Raw genomic sequence first — 20,285 nt, forward strand, 5'->3', positions numbered from 1 at the left:
CTCGGGAGTCAGAGCACGCCGTAGGCGCTGGCTCAATGCCCCGGAAACAAACACGGACACACGTTTTTACCCCAGGGTGGGAGGGAACACTATCTGATCGCAGACGCATCGACGACACTGTCATCCACAGGATGGATGTCCAAGAACTTTAAAGACCAAGCAAAACAACTTCCAGACAAAATGCCTTCTCCAGAGTGAACGCTGACCCTCGAGTTCCGAAAGGAGGCAGCCTCGGAGAGAAGGCTGCCGTGCTGTGGGGTGAGGGGCCGGTCCAAAAGCCCTTCCAGGGAGGGAGCTGGAGAAGGAACATTCCCCGCCTTCCCCGTGAGCCAAAGGGGGCTCAGACTCAGCAGAGGTTGCCCCTGCCCCTCGCTGCCTTCCCTCTCCTCCAACGCGGTGGCTTCTGGTTCTCTTGGTCACCACCTGCTCGGCCGTCTCCCTCCACTCACAGAGCATCCCCAACCCGGCTCATTTCTGACCAGTGCAGAGGCCTCCACCAGCCCCTTCACCTCTCTCCTCTTACCCACCTGATTAACATCATGGCTACGCTCTTTTCCTTCTACTAATCCCAGACTTGGTGTCCTTCTCGCACCCCAGCCAAGCCTGCCCCCGTGCACTGTAGCTCGTCGAAGCCCTTACATGGGCGCTACCCCATCTGTCTGCATCCCCTCACCTCCTCTCCATTGTTCATCTGGGTATCACCTCTCGTGACTCAGGTAAGTCCAGAAAGCCTTCCCTGATGCATCCTGGCTGCACCAATGCCCTCCACCTAGGCTCCTGGCTGCCTGTGCCTTCCACCTCGACGAGGTGAAGCTTCCTTGTGGGTCAGACACAGTCACCTCTGTCCTGACACCATGCCTGGGCCACGGGAGTCCTCAGAAAGGTCTGTGCCATCTGCCGCTGTCTGTCCTCTGCTGGCCGCTGGCCCGGACATCACAGGGCAGCACACAATTTAGACGGTGCTTCCCAGTTCCGACTGCACATCTCCCAGGTAGCCTGCAAAGACACCAGTTCCTAGGGCCAGCCAGGTGGCGTGGTGGTGAGGGCAGCTGGATCCCAGATGGTTGACTGAGCAGTTCGAGTCCCAGACCCAGCAGCTTGAAAAACATCCTTGCTGTGTGTGCAGACGTGCCCAAAAACTCAAGAGGAGAGTGGAAGAGAAAGAATTGCAGTGTGGTTATCCCCCTGAGGGTGATTTCTCTCTCTCTGGCAAGTGCACACCCCCTATAATAAAAACAAACAAACAAACCATAAAATTTTAAAAAGATACCAGTTCCCCAGGCCCCACCCAAAGCCAAAGAAATGGGAATCTCTGGGGGATTGGCTGAGTGTCAGCGTTTTTTCAGTGCTCCCCAGACTGCTTGTCCTGCACAGCCAGGATTGAGGGCCACCTGTTTAGGACATTATTCAGCCCCCAGCTAAGACGATTTCCATCCTGAGACAGACTAGGGCAGATGGGGAAGTGCTCCCCCGCTGACATGGTTGCTAAGGCGGTCAGGGAGCAGCATTTCAGCATTTGGGCCCCCTCTCGGTGTGACTCCACACCCCAGCCCCACTCCCCTCTGCAGCTCCAGGCTTCTCTGTGGGATTACCTGTGCTTCTCCCTGGATCACCTGCGCTTCTCCCTGGCTGTTTAAATGGCTCTGCCCCAGCAGGCCGCAAGCACCCACTTTACTCCTAACGGGAGGAGGGCGCTGTGATTCCCATCGCAGTCCTTGGTCTGCAGGCATCCCCTCAGCTAGAAGGCAGAGTGATCACAATGGGGAGGCTCCCACAGCGCCCGAAATGGTACCACTTTAGGGCACAGAGTCCAAAATTACAAATCAGAGGATGGCTAGGGCCCTGCCACGAGCCGCACCCTGAATGTTAAATCCCTTCTGAAAAGAATAGCTCCCATTTATTGTGTCAGCATGTGACAGAGACCTCCCATCTACAGCTCTGCTCACAACCCACGAGCAAAGTGGGGTTGTCTGCCCTTTGCCAACAAGGGGACTCTAGCTCAGAGTGGCTCGTCACTTTTCCAGGTCACACGCGTGGAGCTAGGGTTCAAAGCCGTTTCTAGCTGGTTCCTGAACCCACGCTCTGTGCAATAGGCCAGCAATTCTCAGCATCTGCAGAGTCGTGCACCCACAGGCCTAGGGTCGTTACAGAGGTGGGGAAACGTGCGCTGACGTCAAATCCGGTATGTGGCTGAAGAACGCATGCCACTCGCGTTTGTGTGAGCTGCCTTGTACGTTGTGGAAGTGTGTTTAATTTCTAAAGTCACTTAAAAGACAAGTGTGCCTTAACAGCGTTTATCCCTTCTCAATCAACGTATATGAAAGGTATAACTCACATGAGCACCTACGAAACACTTTTTAAGAGAGATTTTTGCTATAGAGTATGTGCGCCCACTGGGGAGACAGAGAGAGACAGAGACGGCAAGAAATCACCCCCTAGGGGGGATGGCCACACCGCAATCCCTTCACCTCCATTGTCCTCTCAGGATTTGGGGCACGCACACACTCGCTCCTGGTGTGAGTTTTTAGCTGCCGGATCCAGGACTCAAACCTCAGTCGACTGTGTGGAAGTCTAGCAACGTAACTGTTATGCCATCTGCTAGTCCCCTGCAAAACATTGTTATGTTAAAAGGGGACTGTGTTGCTGGAAAGCGACAGAAGCCCACGGTGTTCGTGGCAGTGGGGACACAGCTCCTGTACTCCGAGCCTATGGTGGGCCACCTCTTTCCACGAGGCTCTGAACTCTCAAACAGTGGCCTCCAAAAGGGAGATTACTGGAAAAACTCCTGGGGTGAAGGATGAAAATATCAGATATTCTCTACATATTTATCTCCATCTTTACCTTTTAAAATGTCCATGTTTGGGGACCAGCCCCTGGCCTGGTGGGTAAGGTGGCTGGATCCCACGTGGTCGACTGTGTGATTCAAGTCCCAGACCTGGCAGCTTACAAAACACACTGGACACGTATGCGTGCCCAAAACCCCAGGGGAGGGAGAAAGGAAGGAGAAGAGATTGCAGTGAGACCATGCCCCAGTGGCGGGAGCGGGGACGTTTCTCACGTCCCCTCTCTCTTTCAGGCAAGCACATGCACCTGCTGGCGAATTTTTTATGTCTACTCTATGCTTCATCACGCATATATTGTTACAGTAGCGAATGGATGTGAGTGTAAGAATACACAGCATAGCGCAGCAGCTAAGGGCATGGACTCTGGGAGAGCGCGTGTGGGTTAAAGTACTGGGTTTGTCCCTGTGTGTCCCTGCTAAGTGTCCTTTCTGTGCTCCCGTGTCCTCTGTAAGATAGAGGAACGACAATCCCTACCACACAGGCCTGCTATGAGAAGCAGGAGCTCGTGCCGAATGTTTAGGATAGTACCCTATAGTAGGAAGTGGTGTTCCTGTAAGCACTCGACGGTGATTATGCAAATCTTAAGGTTTATTAAGATGCATTCTCTCCCCCCCTTCATCTAGCCAAAAATAATTACAATTTTTTAAAAACTGGCAGTAACTATTCTACTATGGTAGAGATATAGAAACAAGTGACTCTGGGCACCAGACCAAGACCCTTGCCTACGCTGCCCCTTCTGCTGAAGCCAGCCTCTAGGCTTGGGGTCTGGGCCAGCACTGAGGTAACCCCACTCCACAGGAGGTAAGAGGGGGCCTTAGTGTGCTGGGGTTACTTCTCATGTTGTCCTCTGGCTCAGCCCTGCCCAAGGACAAGAGACGGACTGCTATCCAGAGCCAGCCCCCGGCTAACTGGGGGGTGGAGAGGCTGAGAAACAAGAATCCACTCATAGCAGCTCCCCACTCCCTCCCTGGAAGAAGAAAGGGGTCTGTGTTCTGGGGCCACACCCCTGCCAGCAGCCCCGCAGACCAGCTGCTGTGCCCGCCAGAGCTCCCGCTGCCCCCTTGGCACGGGGAAATGGGAGGATCCAGCGCAGAGAAGGGGGAAAGCAAGGCGTTGCGTTTTGCTTCTGCCTCCTGTTTTTCTTCCTGTGTTTGCGCTTTCCAGTGAGTCTCACAGTCCGGGTCCTCCTGCAGCCCACAGTGCCCTCAAGCCCAGATGCCTGCTCTTCTTGGCTCTTCTGACTCTGTCTGCTGTCATCCCAGAGTCCCTTCTCCCTGAGGAAAGGTCCCCGAAGGTACTTTGCCAAGTGCCAACCCCCACCCGGCTCTTCTGTCTTCCTGGGCCTGCTTTTCAGTCCCTCAGAGAGATTTATAACTTATGCAAATAAATGTAGATGATTAGGCAAATGATCATGCAAATGTGCCTTGCCTTTTCTCATCCCAATTCTGGAAACACCAGGAGAAGGTAACAATAATGATCAGAAGACAAAAAATAGAATCAACATGTAAAAGGCAGAGAAGCTGGAGTTTAGTCTAGAAAAGAAAGCATGATGGCTATTTCACAGCAAGATCCCATTTCCACAAAGGATAAAATGAAACAAGTTATTGACCCCTCAGTGTCCATGAATGCCTCAAATCTACATCAAATTAAAGAATCTGACCATCTGGGAGCAGCAGTTAGCGTAATGGCTTTGTTGCTGGACTCCCATGTCATCGACCATATTTTGAGTCCCGGACCCGGTGGCTTAAACTCACCCCGGGCGCGTGTGCGTGCGTGCCCAAGATCCCGAGAGGAGAATGGAGGAGAAGGGATTGCGGTGTGGCCATCCCTCCTGGGGGGTGATTTCTCGCTTTCTGTCTCTCTGTCTCTCTCTGTCTCTCTGACAAGGGCACGCGCCCTATAGCCAGGGCCCCTTCAAAAAAAAAAAAAAAATCTGAGCATTTGTACCCATTGCATTTTCCCACTGAAATCAGTGACTTTTAGGAAATGGTCACCGTCTCATTGATATACAATGTACATTATGCAATGAAAAAAATCCTGCATTTACACACAGTATCTACACAGAGAGAACCATTAATCCAACTGCGAAATCATTATTTTTCACATTCTTGCCCATCTTTTAAAGAACTAATAGAGCTGGCTTTTCATGAACCATGTAAGAATAAACAATTGGGTTTTTTGTTTGTTTGTTTTTTACAGGTTTTTTTTTTTTTCACTATAGGGCGCGTGCGCTCGCCAGACAGACAGAGAGAGACATAGAGACAGAAAGCGAGAAATCACCCCCCAGGGGGGATGGTCACGCCGCAATCCCTTCTCCTCCATTCTCCTCTCAGGATCTTGGGCACGCACGCACACGCGCCCAGCGTGAGTTTTAAGCCACCGGGTCCGGGACGCGAACCGCGGTTGACTACGTGGGAGTCCAGCGACATAGCCATTACGCTAACTGCTGGTTCCCAACAATTGGGTTTTTAAAATTGAGGTGATATTATTTAATGGGGCTAGATCTCATAGACTGAACAAGAGCTACAAGAAAGTAATGTATCTCTTACATTTTTTAAGTCTGAGAAAGGTTGTTGGAAGCCAAATGCACAGTGATCACTGGAAACGCCATTTTTGATGCCATTGTGATTGGAATTCTAACTCCGATTTCCACCTACTCTGATGTCCTTGATTCACAAAAGTGACCCACATCAAGTTACAGAGCCCCAAAGAACATTTTGTCTAAAGTCATAAAAACAAATGTTAATGGAGAACCACTGCAACGCATATGAATTACATTCTATTGCTTAGTTAAAAGTGGACCATCAGGTGGTGTGGAGGTTAAGGCGCTGGATCTCACGTGGGTGATTGCACGGTTTGAGTCTCGAACCCTGTGGCTTGAAAATCACACGGGATGTATGTGTACACGTGCCTGAAATCCCAAGGGGGACTGAAGGAGAAGGGATTGCAGCACAACCTTCCCCCCTGGGGGATGATGTCTCAATTTTCCTCTCTGTCTCTGGGAGTGCTGGAGCAGGTGGTGTGTGGTGGTTAAGGCGCTGGACACTCCCACATGGCCGACCAGGGTTCGAGTCCTAAATCTGGTGGCTTGCTTTCTCACTTCCTTTCTCTCTCACTCTCACCCTCTGTCTCTCTCTGGTCAAATTAAGAAATAAATGAACGAATGAATAAATAAATAAATAAATATTTTTTTAAAAAATAGCAAAGCTAAAAAATTCCCTCAACTTGGAATTTGTAAGGAAACGTCTCAGCAGCTCCACCTGGTGGGGAGCACAGGAAAAAATGCAGAGTCAATACACCTAGTTCTTGGAAGTGATTTATTTTAATTGCACTTCATTAAGTTCGTATCATTTTCCAACATAAGATCTCTATTATGGAATGTTACTGAGGACTAATTGGGTAACTGAAAATCTAGTGCTATGGCAAGGCTAGCTATTCTGCAACGCCGGAAATTTCGATTTCTTAGACATTCTAATAACGACAACTATTCTTAAATTTTGTATTTCTTTCAATGTAATAGTGTAGTGTCAGAGAAAGGGGGGTTGTTAATTGTACAATAAAATATAGTTTGATTTTGAGCTTTTTTTTCTTTTTTTCTTTTTGCCATAGGGCACGTGTGCTTGCTGGAGAGACAGAAACAGTGAAGGGGGGAAAGTGAGAAATCACCCCCCCCCCCCCAGGGAGGATGACCACACCACAGTCCCTTCTCCTGCACTCTCCTCCTGGGGTTTTGGGCATATACTCACACGTGCCTGACATGATTTTTCAAGTCACCAGGTCCCGGACTGGAGCTGGGGTTCACCATGTTAGAGTTCAGTCCTGCCACCTGCTGGCCCCTTTGTAAGTATTTTTTATGAGTCAACGGATCACTTTACAAAGGCTGATTGGAATAAGTTCATGAGAGAACACGGCTGGCCCCACAGCGCGGTTGAGCCCTGTGCAGTAGGAACCAGATCCCACGTGACTGCCCAGGGCTCCAGTCCTGGACCCGGAGACTTGGAAGTGCTGGGTGTGTGTGCTCGAGCATGCTCAAGGTCCTGTGGGTGGAGATGGAGGAAGGGGTGTGGTGGGACCAGGCCTGCAGAGTGCTGGGGTACTTTTATGATCTTGCTCCTTGTGGCACATGCTCATGCCCTCTGACATTAAAAAAAATCTTAGATTAAAATAAAAGGGAGGGACCAGCAGTTAGCATAATGGCTATGTCGCTGGACTCCCATATAGTCGACTGTGGTTCAAGTCTCGGACCCGGTGACTTAAAACTCACACCGGGTGCATGTGCGTGTGTGCCCAAGATCCCAAAAGGAGAATGAAAGAGAAGGGATTGTGGCATGGCCATCCCCCCTGGTGAGTGATTTCTCGCTTTGTGTCTCTCTGTCTATTTTTCTGTCTGGCAAGCAGACGCACCCTATAGCAAATAAAAAACTTCTCCAAAAATAATAAATAAATAAATAAATAAATAAATAAATAAATAGGAGGGGAAGCCAATGAGGTGGAGTGCTGGTTACAGTAGCTGGATCCCACATGGCTGACTCCACAGATCGAGTCCTGGACCAGACGGTTTGAAACACACACCAGGTACATGTGCATGTGTGCCCAAAGTCCCGAGAGGAGAATGGAGAAGGGATTGTGGTGTGGCCATCCCCCTGGGAACACAATGAAGATAATCGGTACAGAAATGTCGCGATGAAGGAAAGAAAAGAGCTAGAAGCCGAAGGAGAAAGGGGACCAAGATTTAAAACAAAACAAACAAAAATAACAGAAATAAACATTTTAAAACAAGATTTTCAGATAGGAGAAATTATAGCTTGGGTACAGGCGGTGTGTATGCACAGACGCCGAGGTAGGCGCTGGTAGGTGCTCGTGGAAGGTTCTCTCTGATTGCTTCTATTTTCTCACCGAAGGAAGCGAAGACATTAGCTGAGAAGGAGGGCGAGGGAGGTGAGGAATGTGGCAGAATCGGAGGTAGGAGACTGTCACGGAGAAGCATGGAGTGTACAGACTAGAGAGATGGAACAGCTTGGCTTCTTTGCGGTTAACGGGCATTAATTTTTCAGTGACACCTCCTGTTCCGAGTTTCAGCACTAACATTCTACATTTGGCACACAACCATGCAACATTCTATTATTGTTTATTGATCATGGGGAAGGGGGTCCTATTTTTTCTCTCTCTCTCTCTCTTTTTTTTTTTTCCAATTATAACTCATCCGTTTTCAAAAAGGGCCTGAGACAACTTATGTCCAATAGGGAGATACTTAAAACTGTGCAACTGAGGGCTTAGGAAAGGTGGCAGTGTATGTGCCGCAGGGGCTGCGTCTGTCTCCAGGGCAGTGTTATCAGCCCCTGGGGCTAATATTCCTCAACCTGGCCTTTATCACTGACAAACGGGCTATTTTGGCTCCCAGTATCAATTTTTATTTTGTTTCTCAATTTACAGGTTGACTGATACAGCTTTTCAGTGGGGGTCCCCTTGAAGACCCCAGTATTAGCCAAGAAGACGAAGGCATTTTCAGAGAAGGTGGTGAGGCCAGAGGAGATGTTGCTGAAGCGAATTATGAACCCCAGGGTGCCAGGGGGGGCAGAGGGAAGGATGTGAAGCTGAGGGAGGCAGGGCCTCAGACCAGATGCCAGGCAGAGATGAGTGTCCGGAGCCACACAAGAGCGAGAGCCCAGGGGGTGAGGAGGCCGAGTTTTGAATTTCCTGTAGTGAAAATGACAACAGCAGGGGGGAAACGTGTAATGCGAGCAATGCTGGAGGTCCCCGAGGCAGAGCTCTGCGCTGAGTGCTGTGGTGCATGGACCAGATTCCCCCTTTGGCACGGGGGCACTTACTCCCCCAGCCGCGGCGGTACCTGGGAGAAGGTAAGGACCGGACTCCTCTAAGGATGGCCTTGGATGAAGGTGTGCCCAAGGCCATGCCTCCCTACGTGGAGGCAACCTATATCCAAAAGCAAGCAAGCCCAGGCCCTTGCCTCTAGCTAGGACACCTCCGAAGCGCTGTCCAAGCCCCGCAACCTGTATCCAAAAGCAAGCAAGCCCAGCCCCTTGCCTCTAGCTAGGACACCTCAGAAGCGCTGTCCAAGCCCTGGATTTCCTCCTGGGTCCATTCCAGCCTCTGTTGCACCAGCATCACAGTTCAGCTCCCCCGTGCAACACCGTTTTCTCCCTCCCTTCCATGCGTTGTTCCCAAGAGCGTGCATGGCTCGTTACCCTGCATGGAAACATCTACCTCAGGGTCCCCTTCCTGGGAACCTGGTCTGTGGCGTGGTTAGCAGAAGCAGGCGGAGGAAGTGAACTCTGAAAGGAGATTTAGAACTGGATCACAGACAAGCCAACCAGCCACGAAGATGTCATGGCTGATAGTGGAGTACTGAGAGCCCCTGGCGTGCTGGAACTGCAGAAGCCGGAGCTTTTTCCAGTGGAGGGGTGGGCTAGGATGCCAGTGGAAGGTAATGAAGACCATGCCTCAGCGTCTGAGAGGTTTGCAGGAGGCGATAATTGCGTGGAGTCAGAAGGCTCCTGCCGGGCCTATTGCTGCACTAGAAAGCTCTTCTAGAAGGCGAGGGTGATGAATGGCCGGGTGGGATGAGCTGTGCCGCAGAGGGCTTCCCGGCAGCATAGAAAGAGGCTCACCGCCTGCAGCGGGTCGGGCCCAGGCTTCATTACAAAGGAAGTGAGTGCCAGAGAAGGCCGGACTCTGACGAGGCACAACGCGAGGTTAGGGACCCGGCTGGGAAGAGGTGGGCCCGCGTGACGGGATGGGGCTGTGTGGGTAACCGACTTTGAACACCTCGGATTCTGGAACCCCTCTGATGCTTTGGGGCTGCAGAGCGGGCCGGCCCCTCCCTGCTAAACACCAGTGCTCCCCTCTTGCCCAAAGACAGATAAGAGGCTTCTGTCCTGCAGGACGACACAAGCTTAGAAATGCCCCTACCTACCCTCCAGGATGCCAGAACAATATTAGAGGTAGGGGAAATAACACATCTAAGAGGGCCGGAGACTACTAAGGGGTAAAATCGTTTAGCCCCAAGGGGCTACAGGAGGCAGCCATGGTGCACCAACAGGATCTGGCGAGCAGAGGCCGGAGGAGGTCCTGAGGTGCTGAGTCCAGAGGGCAGGGTGTGGACGGAGAGGCAGAGCTTCTCGGGAGGGAACACCTCCTGACACAGCCCACGCCCAGCTCTCGGGGGCAGTGCTAACACACTGCTAGGGAGACGCTAGAAACTTGGCGCGAATGATCGAATGACCACCAAGCACTGCCGCAGAAATGCCAGAAGGCCTCGGGAGACGGGAGGAGAGACACGAAGACTCGGAGAGGTGGCTGAAGGTGGCATGCAGGCTTAGGCGGTTGGGCAGGGCCAGGAAGGAGAACTAGTGCGAGATGGGGACCGTGAGACCTGGAACTGAGGGCCGGGCCTGTGGGCATGGCCATGAAGGGAGCAGAGCGGTGTATGACAGTTAAGGAGCTGCAGAGAGCGTCTAGCACACAGGGTGAGCTCAGCAGCCGAGCAGGCAGAGCCACCAGGAGAGCCGACATCAGCCAGTCGCTGTATCGCCCACCTTGTGATGGCGAGTGGCCTGGGAACAGAGCTAACGAGATATATGAGAACATCGTGCTGACAAGAGATTTCATCTCACCGCCCATGTGATTAGGTTGTTGGGAAAGTCATAGAAAAACGCATGGTGATTCCTCGGACAACCTAACATAAGACTACGCGAATTTCATGAAGTTCCGTGAAGCCAATGCAGTGGGCTCCGGCTCACCAAGGCTGATCTGTAGAACTTGCTAGCCAGAGACCAGGACTGCTTCCCGGATGCTGGCCCTCGAGGACTCGAACCAGCCCAGCCTCTGTGGTGCGGCTGGCAGCGCACTGGCTGTGAGACTGAGAGCCACAAGTCAACCATGATCTGAGCCCATGGCCTGGTTGGCCTGAAAACAGGCCGGGTATGCACGTGCACCCAGGATGCCGGCGTGCTGAAGGACTGGAGGGAGGGAGTCACATGCGTGCACTTGTGGTATGTGCTTCTCTCTCACACCCACACGCACACGCTCTCTCTTTCTCTCTCTTTCTCTCGCACACACATACTCTCTCCATTACAAATTTAAAAAACGAATAGTAGCAATAACCAACCACTTGCTAAGTCAGTTACACCAGAACTTTTCTCTTTCACGTCAAGGGCAGCTGGAAGATAGAGTGCTACCTCTGCTCCCTGAGGTCTTCAGGGACCCAAGCTCCTTACTGCTATCCCTCTGCGGGCTTGGCCTTTGTCCTCATGGTCCAGTGTAGGGGGTGGAACTCCAGCCATCCCGTCCATGTTCCAGACAGCGAGACAGAGGGAGGGGAAAAAGAAATGGGCAAAGGATGCACGTCACCTGACTGTTCAGAGAGTTCCAGAAGCTGCCACATGACGCGCTACATCTCATTGGCTAGAACTCAGAACTTGTCCACAACTGGGTGTAAGAGAAGCTCAGGGATAGAGCGTATCCTTTGGGCAACTGTGCAGTTAAACACTAGGAACTTAAGGGCTGCCCTGTGACTAGTGGTTACGGAGCTGGGTCCCACGCGGCTGACCATGCCATCGAAATCCCGGGCCTAGCAGCTTAAAACACACTGGGCACGTGTGCACGCATGCCCAGAATCCCGACGGGATGGAGAAATGGAGACGGGATTGTCGTGTAGCTGTGTCCCATTAGGGGTGCTTTCTCCCTCTCTGGTGAGTACCTGTGCTCTCTGGCAAATTAAAAAACAAAAAATTAAAAAAAAAAACCCACTAGGTTTATTCCTACAGAAGAAGAGAAACATTGGGGGACTGCCAACTGTCTCTGCCAACATTCGTGAATATACCACTGTCCAGACCTCAGCTGTCTTTGGAAACCCAAGTGCATTTACAGTTTGGTTGGAGGTTTTACCCTAACCCCTAAGCTCATGGTAGGGACATCACGTTATGGCGAGAAGTAGCAACCATGTTGGCGTCCTCCTGGAGGAGGCAGAATAACCTTCGGTGCCATGCAGATGTGCACAGAGCAGCTCGCACCAGCCATGCTCAGGTCGCCTGTGGGGGTTCTTGGGCATTCGTTAGGGCAGGCAATTCCAAGCTGGGTGACAGGAAACAAATGAACACTGCAACTGGAATGCCCTGGAATTCTTTGGACAAGAATTAAAAGCACTGCTCATTTCTCTCATTTCCTCCTTCTTCTCTTTCTTTCTTTATTTTTTTTCTTTTGAGAAGCTTTTTTTGCTATAGGGCACATGCACTCGCCAGAAAGACAGAGAGAGTCAGAGAGACAGAAAGTGAGAAATCACCCCCTAGGGGGATGGCCATGCCACAATCCCTTTTCCTCCATTCTCCTCTTGGGATCTTGGGCACGCACAGACACCCACCTAGCATGAGTCTAAGCCACCTGGTCTGGGACTCGAACTGCAGTAGACTACATGGGAGTCCAGCGACATAGCCTTTACGCTGACTGCTGGTCCCTCATTTCCTCTTTCTCAGGGTGCTAGGAAAATAAATACTAAAAAATTACTAAAAAAAAGAGATCATTTCCTAAAAAAATTGGTTCCACTGGGGACCTAATCTAAATGATTTCCCCACCATTTTGGCTAAAACTTTTGTCTAGAAGGCACTTACAGCGATAGGCAGGAGAAAGTTTTGGCTTGCAACCTCTACAGAGTGTCCTGAAACACTGGGTGTTCGACAGCTCGAGGGGGTACCATTCGTTATTTCTGTGTGGGTGACGGCCATTGGTGAACGGTATGAACGGTGTCCCCCAAGTTCTAAGGTGCTGATGTCCTGTCTTGAAGAGGTGTGTCCTGTCTGTTCATCTCGAAGTGTGTATGAGCTGGCACGGGACACAGTTGGCACTGGCAGTCTCGAGACCCTACAGAAAGCTAGGGTCCAGAGAGCTTGCTTTAGATTAACCTCAGTGACTATGAAAAAGGTTCTGATAATCTGGTAAACGGAAATATTTCTATTTCCAGCTGTCTCTTTAAAGACAAATGTAAGACCCCTTGGAATTCCAGGTTTCAACAGGGCGGTAGAGCATGCCGTGCACAAGCAGTCTGGAACGTCACTAACCGGGTCCTTCGGTCCCTCCCTTCCTCAGGGCACACCTGTTTGTGCGGGAGATTTGCGAGCAGATAGCAAATGCAACCGCCCAGTGACTGCGGATTTAAGAGCACCATTGTTCTCACCTCTGAAGCTGGAGTCTTATGGCAAAGCTAGAGGCTGTTTCTGATATGTCGCTCTCATCAGAATCCATTACCTTTAGAACACATTTTTGAATACCATTTGAAAGCCTTTTTTAAAGACAGGAAGTTTTAAAATCATTAACAACAACAAAATCAACATTTTAAGCAAGCATATTATTTTATTTTATTTTTATTATTCTTAAGAATTATTTTATTTAACTTTATTTATTTATTTTAATTTGACCAGAGAGGGACAGAGTGAGAGAGCAAGAGAGGAAAAGTGAGAAAGCAAGTTGCCGGTTCCGGGACTTGAACTGCAGTCAGCCATGTAGGGGGCAAGCACCCTTAGCCACCATGCCACCTGCTGGCCCCTATTATTATTATTATTATTATTATTATTATTATTTAGTACATTTGATCATTATACATCATTTAGCTTGCAAGTAGAATTTACCCAACATGAAATATACCTCAGACCAGTCCAGCTGAGAATACTATACATGTTATCATAAACAGGTAGTAAAACATTTCTGTGTCCACAAATGTCTTAAGCAAGTGTATTTTCAAGAACAGGATAAAAAAATCCTGAAATGTTTTATCAGAATAACTATTATTATCTGCCAGACCAAAGAAATTAAAATGTTTTGCCTCCTTTGACACAAAATAAGAATAAATGAATTTTTATTTCTTCTTCCCACTTTCAACATAAGAGTATTGGTTCTTTTTAAAAAGAATTATTTATTTAATCTTATTGATTATTATTATTTAAATCTGCTATAGTGAACACACACTCACCAGAGAGAGAGAGAAAGTGAGAAAGCAGGCCGCCAGGCCTGGGACTTGAACCTTGGTCGGCCATGTGGGAGTCCAGCATCTTAACCACCATGCCACCTGCTGGTTTCAGAGCATTGGTTTTTAACCTTCATCGGGCCATAGATTCAGGAATATGATACAAGATACGGTACTTCAGAGAAAAGCACTCAGACACATATACAAACTATCACAACATTTTATGGGTTTCTGTCTCATTCATGGACCCCTTTATTCATGGACTCTAGTTTCAAAATCTCAAGCCTAGATATCAGTGCAGGGTGAAAATAAGTTTTCTCTCAATTTTTCTCCTCCTTTTTTTGTTTGTTTTGCTAGAGGGTGTGTGTGCTCATCAGAGAGAGACAGAGACACAGAGAGAGAGGAGGGAATTTTGGGGGAATTTTTTAAATTTTATTTTACATTTATTTACTGAACATCATCACATCATACAAAATGTGATTTCCCATCCAGAACACACTGTATAGTGTCTTAATCATACAGGTTATCGTCAACAAATAATTTCTCACTTCTTATTTCTTATATATTCATAAATAGTTTTTTTATTCCCTATTTCTCACCCTGCCATTTCCCACCCTCCTCCCACATCGTCTCTGGTATCTGCAGTTGTTTTCTATTCCTTTTTCCCCCACATTTTGTTGATTCACAAAATATCTTAAACACTTTCGATCAAAAGTTCAGCTGATGTATACACAACTGTGAACACACGTCTGACTTTAGGCATGAAACTGTGAGTAGTAAACATACTATAAAGTAGCACCTTGGTGGGGCTATATAGCTTACTGTGGTCCTTAAATAGGTATTATTGTTATTATATATATGTGTATATAGTTTCAAGAAAAGCAGGCATAGCTTTAATAAATCAAAGTAAAAAAATGTTAAGAGTAATTTGCTTAAGACTTAAAGCCAGGAAACAGGTTAGGATTCTGTTCAAATAGTAGGTACATGAACCTATTGGCAGCTCAAGACACAAGTCGTTAAACCTGGAAAAAACAGCATAGAAATCAGTAAGGTTTAGTCACAAGTCATAACTCTACTTTGTCAGTTCAGTCTCATGTCATTAATTTCTCGTCTGTTGTGGTCCGATCTTTCTGTTTAAATTCGGGAAGATAACGTTCAACTCTGGATTCACCCCTACTGCTAGGTTGGCCAGTTTCTTGGTTGTTTTTGGACTCTTATTTCTGCGTGTCTGTATTTAGTTTTCCTGGTCTAGCACTCCGTTTAAACTTCTTGGAAAGCTGGTCTGGTGTTGGTTAATTCTTTCAGGTTTTGTTTATCTGAGAATGTTCTTGTCTTTTTTTCCCATATGAAGGATAATCTTGCCGGGTATAGTGTTCTTGGTTGAAGTCATTTTTCACTTAACACTTTGAATATATTTTCCCATTCTTTTCTTCTTTAGAAATTTGGTGTACACATGCACACATGCCTGGATGTTTCTCAAGCTTCCAGGTCTAGAACTCAAGCCATGTGATGAGATCTGGCTGCCTTACCCACCAGGCCATGGAGTGATCCTGAAAATGAGCTTTAAGTTATTAAAACTCACTCAGTATAAAGAAGGAAAGTTAGATTTTTGTTTGTTTTTATATTAACTTAAAAATAAGTCACTTTGGAGATAAAGCGACTTTCAGAAGTCTTTTCCACCAATGTCTTTAATTTCAAAAGCCAAATTATATATAAAATTCAGTAGTATACATCTCAAAAAGTATATTTTTCCCTTAAAAAGAATTGTTTTATTTTGATTTATTTATTTACTTATTTAATTTGACCAGAGAGGGACAGAATGAGAAAGAGGGGGAAAGTAAGAAAGCAAGCTGCCAGGTCCAGGACTTGAACTGTGGTCAGTCATGTGGGAGTCCAACGCCCTTAACCACCACACCACCTGCTGGCCCCTCATTTTTTTCTTTTTGAATTTGCTATTATTCTTTTTTTCTTTTTAATTTGTTACAGCAGTACTCCCATCACCAGGGACCAGCCTCATGGAAGAGAATCCTTCCATGGAATGGAGTGGGGGGTGGTCCCCGGTGACCCAAGCACACCTCATCCACCGTGCACTCCATTTCTCAGGAGGGTGGCTACGCTGCGATCCCTTCCCCTCCAGTATCCTCTTGGGATTTGGGGCGCATGCGTGTGTCCAGCATGATTTTCAAGCTGGTAAGATCAAGACTCAAATCAACTGGTCGGCCATGGGGGATCCAGCAACGTCAACCTCCTTGCCACCTTCTGGCCCCTCTTGGAGGTTTTGTGGTTTTTGTTTTTGCTTTTTGTTTGTTTGTTTGTTTTTGGAGAGGTTTTCTCTATAGGCGCGTGCTCTAGCCAGACAGAGACATAGAAAGCGAGAAATCACCCCCCAGGGGGGATGGCCATGCCGCAATCCCTTCTCCTCCATTCTCCTCTCAGGATCTTGGGCACGCACGCACACGCGCCCGGCGTGAGTTTTAAGCCACCGGGTCCGGGACGCGAACCACAGTCGACTACATGGGAGTCCAGCGACATAGCCATTATGCTAACTGCTGGTTCCTACCCCCTTGGAGTTTTTTTGAGGGAAGCTTTTATTTGTTCATTTACAATGGAAAACTTACATAGTATTTATTCAAGATGTCTCCATCAAAACTTTTGATCATTTGGTTTCACAGGTGAAAATACTGTGGATTTCATTTATATTACACTGAAGTACAATAACTTTAGTCCATTTATTTGCTTGTTTTTATTTAATTTATTGAGATAGAATTCATGTACCACACAATGCACTTATTTAAAATCTGTAACTCAATGGGTTTTAGTATATCCAGAGTTATGTGACCATCACAACTTGTGACCAGTTCCGTCCCCGTTATCAGTCCCTTCCCCACATCCCAACAACTCTAGCCTTAAGTAACTTCTAATCTACTTCCATCCTTACAGATGTCCTTACAAGATGTTCACACAAAATTTGGCTGTTGCAACTGACTTTTATCACTTAGCATGTTTTCAAGGTTCATCATGTTGTAACATCAGTAGTTCATTTAATTTCTTATTTATTTATTTATTTGTGCTATAGGGTGTGTACACCCGCCTGAGAAAGAATGGGGAAAGTGAGAAAGCGCCCTCTAGGGGGAATAGCCACACTGCAATCTCTTCTCCTCCTTTCTTATTTCTTTCTTTAAAGTTTATTTATTCCGTGAGAGATAGAGAGGAGCACCCCACAGGGTCTTCACGCCATCATCCACCCCTGCCTCAGCCGGCCTGGATGATAGGTTTGTGAGTCCGAGTCCAGGGAGGCTGACCTTCTCAGTGGGCCCAGCATTAGAGGGCACTGCATTACCGCTGCACTAGCCTCTGGCTTCTCGTTTCTTTTTCATGGCTTAATAATAGTCTATTGTGTGGACATACCACATTATCTTATTTATCCATTCATCAGTGTTTAGACATTTGGGTCATTTCTAATTTTTTACTATTGTGAATAATACTGCTATAAATGTTTATGTGTGAATTTTTATGTTGATGAGTCCTTTAATTTTTTTTTTTGGAGAGGTTTTTGGTATAGGGCGTGTACACTCACCAGACAGAGAGAGACAGAGAGACAGAAAGCAAGAAATCCCCCCCCCCCCAGGGGGATGGCCATGCCACAATCCCTTCTCCTCCATTCTCCTCTCGGGACCTTGGGCACACATGCACACACACCCAGCGTGAATTTAAGCCACCAGGTACAAGACTCGAACCGCGGTCAACTACATGGGAGTCCAGTGACATAGCCATTACGCTAACTGCTGGTCCCAAATCCTTTAATTTTTAACCACACAGGCAAAAAGTAAAAAGACAAAAACTCTTACAGCTCTGAGAAAATTTTATAAAATTTATTTTGCAGTAATTTTACATTTTTCAAGATTTGGCCATTTCCATATGTAACATCATGAAAGCTCATCATGATAGGGAAACTAGCATCATTATCCAAACCAAAATTTAAAAATCCTAGTAGGTTAGAGGTTCTCTAAGATCCCTTTTATGTTAAGTTTAACACTTCCCCACTTTCTATTACTTCTCCATGTATAGAAAAGATCAAAAAGCCCGTGTTGTGGACATTCCTTCGTTCTGGGGAAATGATCAACAAACATCACTGAGTCCCTCGCCAGCCCCAAGCACAACTGTGCACATGTGACTGGGCCGTGGGCAGTGCTCTGTTGACCATGACTTGCCAAGCTTCCCTGGATCCCCCAATCTGGTCTAGAGTGTTTCTTCCAATTCCAAAACATGTTTTGTCTACAACTTTAAGACTATTTGGTCAAAGGCAACTTTCTTTCTGGTCACTATTTCTGCCTTTCCTTTGGGCAGTTTCCCATGTTCACCTAGAGACTGATGGCTAACTCTGTCCTGCCCAACATCTTCGTCCCCCCTCTGAGACTACGGACTGCACTTACCACAGGCAGCTCAACTATGCAGGTTTGATGCTTCTCTGGACTTTAAGTGTGCCGAGTGCTCTCAGATGTACAAGATTCTCAAGAGGTACTCAATGAGTGTCTGTTGATTATGTGACTTATAAAATTTCCCATTAGTATTCTGTGCAAGATTAAAAGGCTTTGTCAAAATGAATTTTTTAAACTTACTCGTATTTATAATTTATTAATTCATGATATATTTCTCCAATGATCAAGACTTGGGAACTTCAACTTATTCCCGAGGCTCCTCAATAACTACTATGTTAACACAAATTTATTTGCCAAATTTATCTAATAGGAACAGATTCAGAGGCATTAAGAAGCACATTCCTTAAGATTTGACCCAGTAGAGTCTTCAGACAAATGACCCAAGGAGGAAATTTGGCTGACCAATGATTACTTTTGCTTTGTATTTCAGAGCGATTATTCTTTGAAATTTTTAATTTAATTTCACTAAAATCCAGTGACTATTACCTGTGAGTTACAACCTGGAAGCCTGAATCACAATTTACTGCTAGGGGGCCCTGCCAAGCTTTGCCATTCTTTCATAGGGGGGTTTCCCTGGGAGGCCAGTTTTTTTAGATAGTCACTGGGCTCCAGTTGGGGAATATCAGGATTCTGCATGTAATATTTCTGCAGCTTCTCTAAAACGGTGGGCAGCCCAACTGTGGAAGCATAGAACATGGGCCCGCCCCTGTGTCTCGGCCACCCATAGCCACTGAAGTAGATAACGTCAATGTGCTCTGGGCCCGCAGCCATTCCTTCTCCTAAGATACGGAACGCTTCGTTGATAAGCGAGTACAGGCAGCGCTCAAGGATCTCATCCTGGCTAATGGTACGTGGTTCAATGTGATGGGTTTCTCTGTACTGTGCCAGAAATGTGGAAAGCCAGGGGTCAGGTTTATGGACCCTACCCAGTGGCTTGTCATATTGATACCAGCCCTTACCAACCTTCTGCCCAAATCGTCCCAATTCGCAGAGCATATCAGGAATGGGGCAGTATCTCCTATTGCCCCGCCTTCGGGCTGGAGTTCCCGGAGGCAATGCAGGTCCAGTAAGGCCCTGGCCCTTCCGAGATCTCCAACCCACATCCAACCCAGTAAGGTCAGACACTCTAAAAGGTCCCATTTTAAAGCCAAACTCTTCCAGCACCTGATCTATCTCCTCTGGTTTACTGCCTTCTTCTAACAAGAAATACAACTGATTACTATAATGATTCAACATTCGATTCCCAACAAACCCAAAACAGTTGCCTACAACCACCCCGACCTTCCCAATCTTTTTCGATAAGTTCATGACAGTGGCGATGGTGCTGGGCGAAGTGTGGCGGCCGGGAATGACCTCCAGCAATCTCAAGACATGAGCTGGTGCGAAGAAGTGGGTGCCAATGACCAAGTGAGGACGTCCCGTGGACGAAGCGATCTCATCGATGTCCAGGGCCGAGGTGTTGGTGCACAGGAAAGCTTCTGGCTTGCACACAGCTGAGAGTTCAGCAAAGACCTGCTTCTTCAGGTTCATTTCCTCAAACACTGCTTCAATGACTAAATCCACACCACTGAGTTCCTTCATGGATGAAGTTAATCTGGGCTTTGGGCCTGACCAAGGGTCAGGGTGTCCACTCTGCCGCATTCTGGATGCTTCCTTTTCCAAGCTGGAGGTTATTATCTTGTTCGCAGTTTCCAGCTGCTCTTTGTTGGATTCTACAGCAACCACAGGGATCTTGGCCTTGGCGAAACAAATGGCAATGCCTCGGCCCATGGTTCCCAGGCCTGCAATAAAAAATAAAGGAGAGAAGGAGTAATTCAAGGTGCTGACGGCTGAGAAAGTATTCACCGGATGGAAGGCTTCTGTGACAATGTGGCATTTGAAGAGAATGATTCAAAGAACTCAAATAGATTGAGTACTAGTTAAGACAAGGCACTATATTGAGTGCTCCAGAGGATATAAAAATTAGCAGAATTCACACACATACACAACAGCTATTAAAACAAATAAGGGAAAAAATCATTTCTAATC

The 20,285-nt window shown here is 47.5% G+C and overlaps 1 protein-coding gene across 1 annotated transcript in view; it reads right to left on the minus strand.

Moving 5' to 3' along the window:
• Positions 1-17,669: 17,669 nt before the first annotated feature.
• Positions 17,670-20,285, minus strand: part of EHHADH (enoyl-CoA hydratase and 3-hydroxyacyl CoA dehydrogenase) — a 59,647-nt gene continuing 57,031 nt past the window's right edge. Inside the window, exon 7 of the mRNA XM_006160779.1 lies at positions 17,670-20,038. Coding sequence (XP_006160841.1) covers positions 18,771-20,038 — 1,268 coding nt within the window. The 3' untranslated portion in view covers positions 17,670-18,770. The remainder of the gene's footprint in view (positions 20,039-20,285) is intronic.

This window comes from Tupaia chinensis, unplaced genomic scaffold (assembly GCF_000334495.1).
Source record: "Tupaia chinensis unplaced genomic scaffold, TupChi_1.0 Scaffold000708_1, whole genome shotgun sequence".
NCBI classification, from domain to species: Eukaryota; Metazoa; Chordata; class Mammalia; order Scandentia; family Tupaiidae; genus Tupaia; species Tupaia belangeri.